The following is a 17025-nucleotide window of genomic DNA, read 5'->3' on the forward strand; positions in this document are numbered from 1 at the left end:
AACATTTTAAATGAAATACTAGCCTACGCATCTTTAGTAAGCTTATCACTTAGTTTTGTACAGAGAGCACATTTGACTAATGAAAGAGTCCTTTTATGTAAAAATATCTACAGTCCAGTTTTAAAATCCTTAAACACAAAGCAGATCTTTCTCTGGAATAGGAGGCACAAAGCTCCATTCAAAGGCATCTTTGATTGTGTGGATGTGTCATAATTTCAACATTTTAGTAATGATTCATGAAACCATTAAAGGAAACCTGCACAGTAAACTGGGGTTTCACATCAAGACTGGGCATCCAGTTTGTCATTGCATTTAAAAAAAACTGTTCACATGGTCATGTTTTGGTTTATTAAAAGGAAGAAAAGACATTTTTTCACATATGAACACATATTAATACGACAAGGTGGTTTCAAGGACCCTTGTCCATATATTGACAACCTGTGCTTGCTAAGCTGTAATTAATCTGCAGCGTATCTGTTTTGTAATCACATATCACCTTCATGTGTGAACTAAATTCCCTGCGGTTCTTTCCCTTAGCGGCCGGGCAGCACAGCTCGCCTCTGCAGCCTCATATTTCTGCCCCACTATTTCAGAAGTTTGCATCATACCTTTTGTGTGATATGGAAGCGATTCATTCGACAAAATAACTTTTGACGCTCATGTAGAGTTCAGCGGATGAACTTTAGTTCTAACTGCTGTCAACTTGTGTTCCCTGCCAAATTTCACATCTTGTTTCTGCTCATTACTGCTGTAAAAACAAATGTGTGAAAAGCGTGTGCAGCAAAGATGGTTGTTTAGAGCGATGGCCTAAAAGGGAGAAATGTGCTGCCCCAACCACCATGAGAGCTCATTTGGGAGTAAATGTTTATGGTAGTCAATGGCGACAGACAAGTAATGTTGGAATCTCGTTTAAATTGTGCCATACATTACACATGTGATCACACATATGTACCGAGATGGTCATGTTCCGTACATGGCTGACAAAAAGAGTTGCTGGATGAAACTATTCAAGTGAAATTAACATGTATATTGCATAGACATTATGGTTAACTAGCCATCTAGCAAGCCAAGGTTGCGTCTCTGTTAGTGACGCACATTTAAATCCAAAAGCATCACATGTCATTAATGGAACCAATCCAACAGGATGAAAAACATTGACATTTGGCCATTCCCTGCTGAACCTTTCGCTTTGTATTTGTATAATGTATTTTGGTGGACACCCAAAAAGTTTTGCCCCCTCCCGTAGCAAAGGCAGCTGGCTGGGAGTCTTGATGAGCTCTCTGTGTTTCCTACAGGTGGTTCATCTGGACAAGGACGAGGAAATGCAGAAGCTTCCTCTTCAGCCTCCTTATTACGACATGGCGCCCACCGAGTTGACCCCCTTCACTGATAAACCGGTGAGTAGTGATGCCCTAAATAGGTTCACTGGAGCTTCTACGTGAACGGGTCACCCAGAGTCGGCACCCCGTGAGCCCGAGGTAATTACTGGTAGAAGGGCAAGCTTTCAGTGCTATTAAACATGGGGGTGTTCTAGAAAGTTGATTTGCAAAATGAAATGCAGTGCTGTGATGCTTTCGAAAACCACTGAGGATCTGTCACCTGCTTGTCTGGTTTTGCTGACCAATAAACCCAACGGGTGCTTTGAATAATAAGCTCATATCATCATTTATATCAGCACTCACCTTCTATCTAAACCCGGGCCAGTCCATATCCTCTCTCTCTCTGTCTCTATGTGTGGGCTCTCTCATGTTCTGACCCCAACACTCATCGGCTGCTCTGCCCTTCCGCCTCACCTCCTAATCCACTACCTCTAATCCCTCGTAATTACTCCTGTGTTTGCATGGCAACCGTGCCTCCGATAAATTGCAGTTTGATGCTCTACAGTATATCATTGCCCTGTGAGTGTAAACTGTTAACTGTGAAGTGTTAGCCTGTTGTATCAGAGGCCTCTGGCTACTGTGGTGGGAGACAAAGAGGCTTGAGGCTATGTTTTGGGGCCCTTTTTTTATTTTATCTAACTCCGCTTTTAGGATTTTGGACAATGTGTTGTATTGGCAAGTGTTGTGTGCACCAGCAGAAAGAAAATCACACGCTTTCTGCCTGCTGTAGGAGCCATATCATACGTCATCAGACAGTATCAAACCTGCAGCACTTTAGAAGTGAAATGTTTCCTGTAACAAGCTTTCATGAATACTGAGTACTGTCATTCCCAAAGACTGAGACAAGGGTTAAAGGAGATTCTGTTGTGGTGGAGCAAATAAATTGACCTTGATTGTCCTATTGTTTGGAATATATTCTGGTGGTGAAATTGTAGTATAGATGGTCAGGCACATTCATTTAAGGACAAAGAGCACCAAATGTGTATTAATCCTGCACTGAAAATAATCCCCAAACAATTACTTCTATTGTCATCTCTCTCTTTCACCAACACAGTAAACTGTTTGCAACAGGCAGGAAGCTCCGTTTGTAACTTTTTCCCTTATATCAAAGATGTTCTCTTATCCTTTGGTAGGAACCAAATAATGCTTGGAACCGAGATCCACATGAGAGAGCACTGAAAGACAAAGAACAATTGTTGTCTTTGGTGTTTTAAGTCGATTTGTTGACAATTAGAAAATAAATTCCTTTTTCTTTCATATTTATGCAACGTATTATCTTAAGTTATATCAGTTCTACATATGAACAAGGAATCGGAGGATGAACCAAATGTATATTTAATTGAAGCAGTCCGGCCGTTCAGGTTTTTTAAATTGAATTAAATGGCTTTTGTTACAAGGTATGATTGGAGTTGTAATTAATGATCTTTTTATATTTTTTATAATACAGGTTGATGAAATGCAGCGTTCTGATTGGTTGAGAACTAGTCACGGGGGTGCATTATTGAAATGCAATACACAACGTTTGGTGGTTACAACTAATTTGTTATTTCTTAACTATTATGTTGGTTCAAATAGTCTGTTATAAGGTCAAAAAGTGGCTTCTCTTCAAGAAACTGGTACACACAAACAACTACATTTCCCTTTAAACACCATCCAAGTCAACCAACTACACTACATGTTGTCATATAGTTCCCTGTCTGTCCGCCTTTTTGGCATTACGGCTTTGCATTTATGTTGAGCTTTTTAAATCCCTAATCTATTCTCAAACCAAATTTTGCAGGTATAACTCAATTACTCCCAAGGCTTTCGCCCTGAAAAATTGAATTTTTTTTTATTCAAGGATATTAAACTATCATCTTCAATTCCATACTCATAAGAACCAGATGTTTAATTCTGATAACCATTTGAAGGTGAGAATCTTTTTTTTCCTCAGCTTCATTTCTTATCTCTGATAACATTCCACTTAAAGTTCAGGGCAGCTCTCAGGATGACGGGGTATCAGTGAGGTTTTCAAAACACTATTTGTGAGAGACGTGACTTGACTGCTTAGTGTTACTAATGATGATTCTCTAGGGGCAAAACACTATCTGCCAATTTTGAATTGCAATGAGGATGTAATTTCCCCCTGATTACAGTCTTGCTATGACAAATATTCAAGATATTTAAAAATGATACAGGATGTGAGTTTTTGCAATGTTGGAGAGATTGCACAGTAGATTTCTATTATTAATCCTAGGTTCTCGAAAGCTGCAGTCATCTCTTTACAATTATTTTTCAGATGGAAACAAGATACCTTGTTACAATGGGGGATGGGGCAAGAGGTATCATCCCATTGCATTACCTCCTTCAACTTCCTGAAGTGTTATTCAACTAGACACAGGACATTTTACATCTCTGCTTTACTTTGTCACGTAACTACCTCAATTTCTTCTTTACCTGGAACAAGTAGAGTAGCCAGAGTAAAAGGAGTGACACTACTGTTTGATCCAATCACTTTTTTTCATGTAGTCGATTTTAGTCTCTGAATAGAAAAGGTCTGAGCAAAGTAGACTCTGGGGCGTTTACCCCTCAAAGTGTCTCTTATCTTTTGATTCCTCTCGTCAGTCATCTGTAATTTTAGTTGATCCGTAATACAAACGTGTGCAGTATGATCCTCATTTGTCCTGCTTTGTGCTTTAACAACTACTTTGTCTTGTTTTTCATTAAAAAGTAGTCCATCACCATTTGAGTGGGCATCTTTAACTAAATAAAAAAAAGTAAATAGAGCATAAAACATAGATATCATTTTTATAAACACAATGTATCTTACATTTACAATTTCAAGCTATCACTTGTAAAATATGAAACTATTAACGAGCTGTAGTGCAACATTAATCAAAATTCTACCCGTCAGCCAAAAATCTTTTGAGCTGGTAAAAACAAGACAGGTATTTTACAACGGTATTGTGTGCCTGAGGCGTATAGTTTACCCAATAGTGTGACCTCTTCAAATCCACACTGCAAACTCTCATTTTTGTTGAATGTTTTAAACTTAAAATTCTGGCTCTGAAATCCAACACTTTTATGCTTTAACTTTGCCTTGGTAACTTGTTGTTTTGATTTAGTTGTTCAACCCTCTGTCTACATCTCCTATTTAGTTACCATAGTAAATTCATTTCCATATATTTTGTGTGCATGGGCTTGTCAGTAACTGGCCAAGTTCAGCATCAATTTTTGGATTTTTATTGACCTAGTGTCTCTGAATGCCCATTCTTGAGCAGAAGACAACCATCAGAGGCATTTTTGGAATTGGATAAACAGAGCTGACGGCTGTCATGTATTGATTGCCCCATTAGAGTCATTAACTTAATCATCTACTTGCACTGTTGCTTATTGAGTCAATAAGTCATTCAGTCATATGGGTCTGTTCACATTGGTCCGATGTTGGTTCAGTGAAGGTCTTCGCTTGTGTTTACCTGCCTTCTGATATTGAATTTTTTTTCCAGCATCTCCCTGAATGTGCTTGGTCGGTTGTGTAAATACCTCTATTTGTGCCACAATTACTCTGGTAAAAGCCATAATCAGTGAATTTATGTGTTCCAAACACAGAATTGCTGTAGTTACAGTTTGATTTTGTCTTCAGAAAGATTGCGTGGACATGTATTCATGGTTGTTATACCCAGCAACTCCAAGCATTGGATTATTTCTAACAAGCTGTGCACATGAGCAACAAATCATGAAAATAATCAACATTTTGTTGCTGAGGAAAAGCATGTATCTCTTGCACATTCAAACACTTCTGGATATTTTATCATTATGTGCATGACAACAAGTCTAAGTCCTTCTTTAAACCTTTTTTTCATTTTAATTTCTTTCAGAGGGTTCTCTCTGCATGTCTCCATCTCTCTGTCAGGGTGTCTCATTAAGTTTTAATCTGACATTTTATTTATGTATCCCATGCTTTCACATTTGCTCTCTTCTCTTATCACCACTGCTCACAAACTCTCTCTCTCTCTCTCTCTCCCCCCTACTCTCTCTCTCAATTTCTCTCTCCCCGTCACTCTGTCAATCTCTTTCTCACTCTCTCGTGTTTTTGGCTGCCTCACTCCTCACACACCTTTCGCCTTTCTTGTCTCCAGAACTCTGGCCACAAGGACTGCGATGTCCAGTATGCTGAGCTGGATACTGCAGCTTTGGCCTCTTCTCCCAGCCCACGAAGCTCTGCTCACACTGGCCCTGGGGACCTTGTCGAGTATGCAACCATCCAGCCTAGCTCACACTAGCGCATGTCAATATAGGCCTTTTCCCTCAGACTTTGGCCTCAAGGTACACGGACTGACGCACTCCTTCCCTTCGTCCATCCCCTTTCTTACACGCACTGTGCTCCTTTCATTTGCTCCACGTGGTTCCTTTTCCCCCCCCTCCTCTTGAATCTCGGCCATCCTAGAATCTACTCGTTGCTACTTAGCAGAGTTTTATTAAGACAGAAGAGTTTTCAAGCTAGACTAACTTAGGTACAGGAACACTCAAATTTAGGCTGCCAAACATGCGAGACATAGCTGTGCTTCAGTATTTTGCAAAACACTTGATCATCTCGTCTTTCAGTCTTTGCATGCACGAATCCCGTTAAAACAGACATCTGCGGAGAAAGAGAAAGTGGCTGTGAGCATTTACCATCAGCTACTAGTGTCAATGATTGACACTAGTACATTGACACTTGACACATGATTCAGCCTATTTATCTGCATGAGTCTTTTGCATGAGCTTCTTAGAGGCATGCGCTCTCTGTGCAAGTGCATCTATAGGGATCGGGATGTTTATGACTTATGTTGAGGTGATTCTTAACATCAACCACGGGGCATAATATTGAAGATATGTCATGTAAAACAAATTCCCCCAAATAGCCATGAACAAAATGTCTTTTTCAATGGATCTCGGCGCACTTGACAACCGTGATTGGTGCGAAAACGGGGCAAAGCAGAGCCCTCATCTGAAAGACCCTGCTCTGATGTCTTATCCTGAAGGAGGAGAGCGGTCCTTCCGTCACTAAACACATTCCCCTGCCCCATTTGAAGTTGCCATTAGAGACAAACAGCCTGCTACAGCTTATAGTGGTTTTCAAGCAATACATGAGGCAGGTCATTTTACAGGCCATTCAGTAGCCCTTCTTCTTGAAACATGCTATACCGTTATAGGAGTTATACGAGTGCACGTTATAGCAATACTGAACTGCCAATTCTCTTCTCAATTTCCTTTTTGGATGTTCAAAAGATTTGCTCACAAAGCTTTAAAAAGTCAAATCAATGTCTTGGATGAGTCTTTTGTGTAACACATTAATAGTTTTTGGCATCTTGAACTTCAGGTCCAGAAAGGCACAATAGTTTTAATTATTTGCTTCTTGATGATTACTTGAGACATGGTGAACAAACTAATAATTTAGAAAACCCTCAGTGTATCACTTTAGACTTATCCGTGACTGGAGGTGCAGTTGTTGGTGTACAGAGAGAAGAGCAGAGGGGAAAGAACGCAGCCTTGGGGGGGAACTGGTGCTGAGGGGTTGAGAGGCTGAGACATGTTTCCCCAGCTCCACGTGCTGCTTCCTGTCAGATAAGAAGTCTGGGATCAACTTGCAGGTGTAGTCGGACTGTGCAGCTGAGAGAACTTGTCCTTCAGTGAAACAGTGAAATAGAAGAAATGTTCTCAACGTTCAGGGGCAGTTTTAAAACCTCAATATAAAATAATAAATATATAAAACAAAATTATAGTTATAATAGTATGGCAAAACAGACAGCACTGACACGTGACAGTAATGCAATAGTGAAAAAATGATGATCTCTTTCAACAAGCATGCAAGGGATGATTTATGTGCATGTGTAAATCTTTTAAACCCAAGACAAGGATCAAGGAATGTTTTCAACAACAACAACATTTTGGAGACAAATTAAGGAATACTAATCCAAATCCTAGATGTTTTAAGTCAGCTGCTCTGTGGTTGATGGTATACTGTAACCGCCCTCTGGGGAATTGCTTGTTGACACTCCCAGTTTGGAAAAAGGCATTAATCTTTGCCTTGACTGGCTCTAGTTATGATGTTACCCCATCAATGAAATCTGTTTTACTGAGGCAAAGACTGAACTACCACTTCATTTCCTGTTCAAGAAAATTCCTCATTATATTCTTTAAGAAGAGTATAGGCTCTTAAATTCACCTTTGGCCAGTGACCTAAATCTACCAGTTGTTAATTACGGCCTGATTGCATCTGATCCCTTTGCTTTGACAGAGTTATTTCATTATCAGATATGAAAAACGTATTTGGGCAGGTTTATGCTATCTACTCAACATATAATGCTGCATAAAAAGGATTCCAAGGTTAGCCAGATTTCATCTAGATTAAGCCCCAGTTTTAAATGTATGCATTTGAAAATGTTATTCCTCTCTTTGCTTTACAATCATACAAAGGTGGAAATCACATGCTGTAATTTCAGTGGAGAAAGGGTAGTCTGACCTAAAAGAAGGTGAAACGGGGGCAACTTGTTTTTATACACTTTGGCTACTCATAAATCAGCCACATAGCTGGCCTTAGGTATTGTGTTAACAATGAACCAACAGATCATGACTGAAGACAGAGACGCTAGTAAAATGGTATCAAACTAAAGTTGTCCATTTATTTTAAGTAGACCTTTCTGTTTTCCCATTTGCACCTTTTTCATTTTCTAGTGTTTTTGTTTATTAGGTGGGAAAAGACTTGGAAAGAAGACACAGTACTCTCTTTAATTGGCTTAACAGTATGTTCTGCTCCTAGATGGAAACTAATGGAAATAAATTGATAACTACTGGACTACACTGGATCAAAATAGAATGAAGTTAAAATGAAACAGTTTTAGATTTTTTTTAATTCACTGTTTATTTTGTTGATTCATTTTTTAACTATCCTTTAATGAATGAGCGGATGTGGTTTGTTGCTGTTAGTAAGACTCACAGGAATTAATAAACCAATAGGGTCAATGGGTCCAATTCATCGCTGAATCAAGGGTGATAAATTCTCATGTCTTATATTTTACACCAGTGTTAAGAAGGGAAACGAGTGGGATTTTCATTTACATTCATTTACATGAACATTCATCGAGGTAAAATGTAGCAACATGTGATGATCCGATACTGTAAAAGATAACAGTTTCACAACTAAAAGCTCCTTTTGCCTTAGAAAAAACATACATTCTGGGTAGATTTAAAATAAGCCATGCAATCCTGATTTCTTCTATGATATACTAATGAAAGCGTGAGAATATAACATCAGAAAACAGATGTGTTCTATTAAACACCAACCAAACAGGTTGCTCCACAGAACTACCTTTTTGTTTTACTGAATGGTAACCTAGTAAATGGAACATTATCACACAAATAATGCTATGCCATGTCTATCAAATAAAGTTCAAAATGGGAAATTGAAGTGTACAAATTGTCATAATATATATGACAATTTGTAAAAAGGAGGTGACGTCAAACTCAAGGCACCGGGACATAAACAGCGTGTGAGTTGTAGAGTTGGCAGTCGATGTTCTCCATCTTCTTCCAACTTCTTTCGTCACTCGAGCTTGTGTTCAGTTTACTGGTGTTTGAACCATCGGCTACAAGTAGATGTGTCTGCTTAGACACCGCTTAGGGTTTTTCTCTTAACAGAAGGCTCAATCACTTGCTACTCTTCAGGGCTTGTGGTTTTTCACTTTGCACGCCTCAGAAGAGTGCAGAGAGGCCATTACTCTGAATCATTGAAATCCTTGGCCCGCTGCCCAGAGTTTGATGTTGAAACTTAGAAATACTTAAAAACAGAAGTAGACACATTAAGCTTCTGGAGTAGATCACCCTGAGGTGACATAGTCTACAGTCATAGAGAAAATGTATTAATTAACTAACGTAAGGGTTAAATCTAATTGCCACACAGGCATATGATAGCATATTTGATTTAAATCAAATAAATAAAAGCTTTTTTTCTAACAAGCCACTTAATGCTAACAACAAACTGGCTGACTTAAGTTACAGACAGTAATTTAAGGCCAAGTATGTTGTTTAGGAAATGTAAAGCCTTGGCAATGGCGAAGAGTGATGCCGGCATGTTTTCTTTTGGTCTGACAGCTAGCATTTTTTATGAGTGTTTTTTATTGTGGAAAGTAATTGGTGAGCTGCTCTCACATCAATAAAAACCCGATTGTGGGTATGCTGTCAGTGAAGCCGATATTGTTTGTCTCAGCAGGAATAGAAATATGTAATTCTCTGCAGGACAGGCTGCATTATGATGCCTCCTCAAAATGCATTTGACTTTATTGACTGCACTTAATTGATGGAATGAACCCACCTGATAATAAATATCAGGTGTAGCGGCATAATTTCAGTCCACAACAATTGAATAAATATAGAGCAGGTGCTGGTTTTACTAAAATAACAGATTCATCATCATGATGTGAACAAATAAGAAAACAAGCTTCCTGTGGAAATTGAATTTGTTTGTTGGCTATATTGTTGAGAAATTTGTATGTTGCTAACTACAATATTCTGCATAAGTTTGAATTTGAACAAAGACAAACCAAAAACTTATATATGTATAAGCATATATTTTTTTATATGATTTTGGTCGCATATTTGCTTTCTTCCCAATAATTAGATGAAAAAAACGTCTGCCTGTGAACAAACATATGCTGGTCTGTTCCTCGTATGTGGTTCAAGTCGTAAGTCGATCAAATGTCCCATTATCCAGATCAAATTAACAAGACATCAGGCTATCTCGGTTCCTCGAAGGCTACGCACAAACCGTCTCGTTAGTTTGAACCCGATGTCAGTCATCAGGATAATCGCGTGTCCTACTTCAGAATGGTGGAAGAGTCGATTACTGAAACCACGATTTTTTAACAGTCGGATGAATTGAACGTATTGTACATCTTTTACGTTGTTCATTCTGTACGTCCATCGCAGTCTGTCCATCCCGGGGGAGGATCCTCCTCTGTCGCTCTAAAGGTTTCTTCCCTTTATTCTCCCCATCGAATGCTTGGAGAGTTTTTCCTGTGCCGATGTGAGGGTTTCTGGACACAGGATGTCACACGTGTAGAGCCCTCTGAGGCAAATTTGCGATATTGTGCTATACAAAATAAAATGAAATGAATCATATAGTCATGCCAAAAACCTTTGTGAAAATGTATAGCCTCATTTTACGTGCCTCATCACTCTAAACAATCAGATATGTCTTCCAGACCTCCACTGTTATTATTTCACCAATCAATCAATATTGTATTTTCAAATTAGAGAGTATTGTTTCAGACATCATTCATAATTCAAATTATATGCTATAAATATTCTTGTTGAGGGCCATTGATTTGATAAAGGACACCAATTCAGTTGAGAAAAAAAATATTTGTGCTTGATGAAAAGTTAACATATTCTAACTTTATTTTGGTTATGGGCAGTTTATTTTAATCCCTTGTTTTGTTCCGCATGTTTTACCCATTGCAACGTGTATCATATTTGTGTCATGACACATTTATTGTAAAACGTTCATTTTATCATCATTGCCCTGCCAAATGTTTTCAGAGTCGGGATCATCGTTTTCGTAGATGTAGAGATGCTTGAGGAATATTCGTAAGTTACATTTTCACTCTCATCCATATTTTTTTGCATGTCATTTCATTATCATGTACTTTTTCTTTGAAGGTCACAGATTGAAGAAATTCTTTAAAATAAATGCTGTTTAGAGCTGCTTAGGGATTTATGGCCACCAGAGTGCACAATATCAATGTCAAAACCACATATTGTTATCATTATTCTGTTAATATAGGGTTAGGGTATAATTTAATTGTTATTATTTTTGTGTCGTCATGTCTTTCCTTTTTTCACTACATTTTTATTTGCATAAGAAAGAAACAGCTGAAGAAAATTGTTGAGTTTGTTTTCTTGCAGTGATTGTAATAGTTGGAGAAGAGGAATGTGATTCTTGTCAAAGTTGGGTCAAAGCATTGTTTGAACCTGCAAAACAGCCAATGACAACTGACATCAAACAGTTTAGGTTCATTCATATGAGGGTATTTGTCCGGATTAAGATTTTTTAGCGACTTCATGTCCTGCTTGGACTGTGCTTTTATAAAAGTCGGTACAAATTTAATAGCCAAAAACAACTGTCTAACTACAATGTCTGTGCATCATTTTAACTGAGTGAAGGCTCCTTCATGTGCATTGCTTTTTCATGTGTATACAGGAAGTGCACTCACAAAGTTGTTTGCATTCCTCATCCCATGTCAGTAATTTCATCAAAAAGTTGCACAGCGAGCACCAAATGAGGCAAAATAAATGCATTGACCTATGCACTTTTCTACAGAGTTATTGCCTTCAACGCAGAACTCAAAGTCACATCTGGGAAGGCAAATTCTAGACCGTTGGACATTGTGTATACATCCCCATGAAAGCTCTTTGAGCCTTTATAAATTTCTAAGTAGCAATAGGAAGCATTTTCTGCTCTAACAGTTCAACTGAATACGTCAAACATAAGATGAAGTCCTTATGTTTGACAATGATGATAGGAAAGACAACCAGTCCAATCGACTAATGATAATCGCAGGGAGGCATTACTTTATTAAATCATGTTAACAGTTTAAAGGGTACAGCAGCAATTGTTCTTGTCAGGAAGAGTTCTTCTCATTGTGAATAAACAGTTCCAGAGTGAGCTTCGGAAGGTGTGACAAAGTGATCAAGAAGATGTCATCAGGGCTTTTCTGGAAGTATAACTTCGGCTTTACAATCATTAGATGTTATAATCTAGAGACGTGGGGGTTTGAAAGATGTTGGACTGCAGATTTTATGCATGATAACTGACCCAGACCCAAAACCAAACACCGCCACTAATTTCTGTATCTTAACACTTTTCAGCACTGCAGAGCCACAATACTGAAAAGCCAGCTGGCTTAAACTAGTTTCTGCCACCATCTGAGTCTGTACTTTTCATGGAAATAGGGGCCAAATTAGTGGCCAGCAATGAACATATGGCAAATGAAATGCCACATCTGGTATTATTAAGAACACAATGCTCATATGATTTGCCCTTACTGTGAAAATCCAAATAAAAATGTGTCATAGAAATACTTCTATCTAACAACTTAATACAAATAGTGGAAGAAGGAGAAACAAAATAAATAAAAATAGTATTAAAGATTAGGAACACTAGTTAATCCTGACTTAAATTTGAACTTTGGTCCAGACTTGGGACCAGACTGTTTTTAATATCTGATCACCATTTCTTATCCTCACTAATTAACAATGGGAAGAGGGATGGGGGGACATTCAAAGAGAGGATGACCACCATTTGCATCCCTCATCTGCCTTACCTCAAAGTCCGATGCAAAAAGCATTGCACTAATAATATAACGGTGCAAAAACTCCCATGGAGTTTTGCAAGTTAGTGAACTTTCCTTGTTTTTTGCATATGATTGCAGGTACCATGTAGCTAATCCTAAATGTGTTTGAGGCCAATGCGTAGGCTGTGAGGGGGTGAAAGTCAGGCTTAGCCAGAAGATCCGACACGCCAACATGATTCAGAATCATTTTTTTAAAAAGCTTGGCTTGGATAGGGGTCAGACTCATTTAATATATGAGGCACAGCAGCGTATCTAAACAACAATTATAACAATTAAATATTTTCCCCCCATGTATTTTAAATAATTACATGCGGGATGTGTATTTATTTATTTTTCATGACACTACTGTCATTGCATCTTGTCCCCGCATACCACAATATATTGGTGTGAGCGGACACCTCTTATGCACTTCAGTTACCACCAACCCTCTGAAAATGCTATAAATATTTCTGTAAATGCACGTTGATCTTTCCGAATTGGACTGGCTTTGCAATGAGGTTAATTTGCTTTAAAAGGGGCACATTTGTACTAAATATATGCATAGTATTTATTTAAATATGTGGAAGCAGCACAGCAGCTGCAACACATTTCAATGCTGGTGCCTAGAGAACTCCATGGGTTCAGTGATTGCACAATCCTTGATGAATTTGCCCCTGACGGTTCTGCTGTGTACTGCGAAGGTCTGATTTTATGACGCTCCATCCTATGTTTGTTCAACTTTTCCTCCAATTAAGAGAACACCCTGTGAACCTGCAGTGTTGTCTTCTCTCCTCTTCTTTTGTCTCCTCCTCACAGGACTCTGGGAGGCATCCAGAAGAGCTGTTGAACCCGGCTGAATACATGAGCTACCAGCGTGTCTGCAACATGGATCACTTCCCTGAGTCTCAGCCCGCTCCGGCCCACCCTCCCGCTACTTTCTTGCCTCAACACCCCTACGAGCAGCAACCACCCCGCGAGCCCACGTACCCCAACACAAGCTTGCCTGCCCCCGGCCCCAGAGCACCGTTCACGTTTCCCAAGGAGCAATCCGTGTGACACGCCACATGCAACTCTTGGCTCGGCGAGAGGCAACATGCCAGGGCCACAAGCACCTCAGGGTGAGCTAAGCGCCGGTAAACGGATGTGCATCTACTCCCACCTCAATTCTATTTGTTCTAAAAGCTTAAAACACGTTAAAAAAAAACGTTTCCATCCCTGAATCCCCCTGTGTTTTGTGCACTGTCTGCTCCACTGAGCCTGCCTGTGGAAACCGGCTCACCTAGTGATGATAGCGTAGCCGACACCAACTGCTCCCTCCCCCCAACCTTCACCCCCACTCATCCTGTTTGTTTTTGAATGCTTCCTCACCTTTTGGATATTTTGCTTTTTGGCCAATTATCTAAACTGTGTACATAATATACCATTGTGTCACTCGAGATGCATTTTTCTATTTTAATTTTTTACATTTCCCACAGTTGTAGTGACCTTTAAAAGCTCCATGCTTCTTTTTTGTTTGCTTTCTGTTTGTTTGTCAATCATATGCTTGCAAGTCGTGTACTTTGTGTGATTGAGTGTGTTCTGGTGAAAAAAAAACTAATTCCATTTGATTTGTAAAGCTAATTATGAATCTATAATGACATGGACTACCCCTTTAATGACAGTAAATGACAGGGTTGTTACGTTAAGATGTGAATTGGCAATCTCAACTGAATCCTTCATTACTTTTCATAATGGCTTTGCTGTTACGGAGTTTGACTGGATATTTTGGACTATTGGAAGCAAATGTTATCCTCATTAGCTTTGAAGAAAAACAAAGGGCTTGAGAACAAATAGTATTTGCTTTCTTGTATTTCTCCATGTATTATGATCCATCCAGGTTATTATTATTATTTTTGTTATTATTATTATTATCAGGTAACAGTAGTTGCCAAAGGCATGTAGTTTCACTCATTTATTGTCTGTTTGCCCTCCCGCCACAGTTTACATGAAAACTCCCCGCTTTGTTGGGAAAAAAATATAGTTGATTGGCAGTGTGTTACTCTTTCTCAGTTTACATCATGGGCTTGCTATATGCTGTATTTTCCATATCTATATGTGTCAACCTGAGTACCTCATGGAGGTTGATGAGGTCCTTTGCGTTGTCAGCCCTTCCTGTTTGTGCAGAGTTGTTTAACTAATAAGAAATGTTCCTAAATGCAGGTGCAATAGGTGAAGACAATCACATACTTGGGTTGTCCTAGGAAGAAAAAAAAAGTTAAAATAGGTCTACACATACCTAAAAGAAAACATTTTTCAAGGACAACCCAGACATAAAATGAATATATGTTCAAAATATGATTTGTTCTAATATAGCCTGAAGAGTTTCAAATCAGTCAAAGAAACACTGAAGAGAAAAGCTTGATACTGTATTTTTTTATAGAATGCTTAGTTATATACAATAGCACTACACTTATTTTCTGAGTCAATTTTACACTGTGACTGTTTATTTCAAACCATATATAAGCTAATGTAATTTAAGAGCCCGTTGCAGGATACTGCTTGCTACACATCAGCCCTCTAGAAGCAGCAAATTTGCATAAACTAAAAGTTCACTTTTTTTTTGCCGTGTCAAATGTAGGTTTTGAAAAAAAAGAAAGAAAAGAAAATACTTTGTGTTTGTGCTCAATGTGAAAAAATCCTTGAGGTGTTAAAGGTTATTTAATGTATACTTTTAATGGTGGTTAATGGGATAGAGTAAAACTTGTGAGACTTTCTCCTGTGCTCACCTTGTTGTCTTGCAATGGCTCGATATGTGTGCTAGCATTTAGTTTAAGCAGTGGTCTCTAATTTTAACCGCTGAAGGAGTTTGATATTGCTGTACCCGCTGTGTGGTAAAACACTGAAAACACTTCTTGTCTTTTTGTGACACATTTACGATTCATGAGATCATTCCTTTTCATAACTATTGTTATCATTATAATTTTGTGTAAGTGCTATTACTTGCTAAAGGGATGCTGAAAATAGCATTGACATGTAATTGTTTTCACTGTTGAAACCTTATGTTTTCAGTCACGTCATTACTTTGAGTGTCCTGAAGATTATCGCCAATCATTTGTTTTCACCCTTGTTTTGTAAGACTGTAACATTTAGTTTTTATTTTTTTAAACACAAAAATATATATAGTCCTACAGCACGTTTCTTTTGACATTAATTGTATATTTGTGGAAGGATAATACCTGAATAAGTATTAGGGTAATGAACGTTTTTGTTGCTAAGATAATGAAAATGTGTGTTTCTTTTTATCTGTTTGATGTAAATATTAACAATGTATCTGATGTATGAAGAAAAAAAAATCAGTCATAAAGTTTAACATTAAACTTCACAATCAACCCATGTTACAGTTCTTTTATTTCTGTTATCTATTGATATATATTTTATATAAAATATATATATATATATATATATTTATATTTAAACTGCAGTAATTCTTTCTTTTTGGCCAACAAGCTAAAACACAGAAATAATATGGCTAACAGGTAAGTTATAGTAAATACAATTGCTCATACACATCCAGAAAACGGAGCAAAATGCATTCATTTGAAGTACTCTTTACTCTTCTTTCACCTTTGTTTTGGACTCCACCAAACTATCACCTTGTACGTTAGCTGCTGTAAATGAGATGGCAGAGAATTATTGGGCTGAAGAACCAAAGATCATGCCAAACATTTCTGAACAAATCAGGGTACTTATTGATGGTTTGTTGGCCATAGGCAGCATTCCTCTTAGTGTACATGTTATTTTGACTAAGTAGTGTATAATTTGGTCCTGAAATGCTACAGTTATGAATCACAACCCTTCTTGTGGCCCTACAGCTTCCAGAATGTCCTTGTGAATCCAAACCACTTCATTTAGATTTTCAGATTTTACCTCCTTTACTTTCAAGCCATAACAAGTCAAATTAAAATTTGTTTTGATTATTAGGCTTTATTTTATTTGTGGCTGGTTTCATATAACATCTTTTAGTAGTATTTTTTTCATGACATTAGTTGGTCGATGTTTGTCCACAGTACCACCATATTTTCATGTACTATATATTATGGACTCACCATCTTATTTCCCTGCAGCTCCTACAGGCCCACATAAATGTTTGCATAATCATTTTGCATTCTTTGAAACTTGCAAAGCTATATGTTAGAGTAAAACTGAACACCATTTGTTACATAGGGAGAAATGATGGTTTTAGAAAATGTATAGCCTTTGGGACAAGCTAAAGGGAAAATGTATTCAAGCAATCCACCCCGAGGGGGTACTTACTA

At 38.1% G+C, this 17025-nt stretch overlaps 1 protein-coding gene across 3 annotated transcripts in view; it reads left to right on the forward strand.

Moving 5' to 3' along the window:
- The window catches only part of LOC119222863 (uncharacterized), a 28226-nt gene extending 12140 nt beyond the window's left edge, over positions 1–16086 (forward strand). Inside the window, exons 3-5 of one of the 3 annotated variants that reach the window (XM_062561254.1) lie at positions 1296–1397; positions 5498–5610; positions 13547–13695. In XM_062561254.1, the coding sequence (XP_062417238.1) occupies positions 1296–1397; positions 5498–5610; positions 13547–13577 (246 nt within the window). In that variant the 3' untranslated portion in view covers positions 13578–13695. Of the gene's footprint in view, positions 1–1295; positions 1398–5497; positions 5685–13546 lie in introns of all 3 variants that reach the window. The other 2 variants (XM_062561253.1, XM_037479823.2) reach the window with 2 other exon arrangements.
- The last annotated feature ends 939 nt before the right edge of the window (positions 16087–17025 follow it).

This window comes from Pungitius pungitius, chromosome 3, assembly GCF_949316345.1.
Source record: "Pungitius pungitius chromosome 3, fPunPun2.1, whole genome shotgun sequence".
NCBI lineage: Eukaryota > Metazoa > Chordata > Actinopteri > Perciformes > Gasterosteidae > Pungitius > Pungitius pungitius.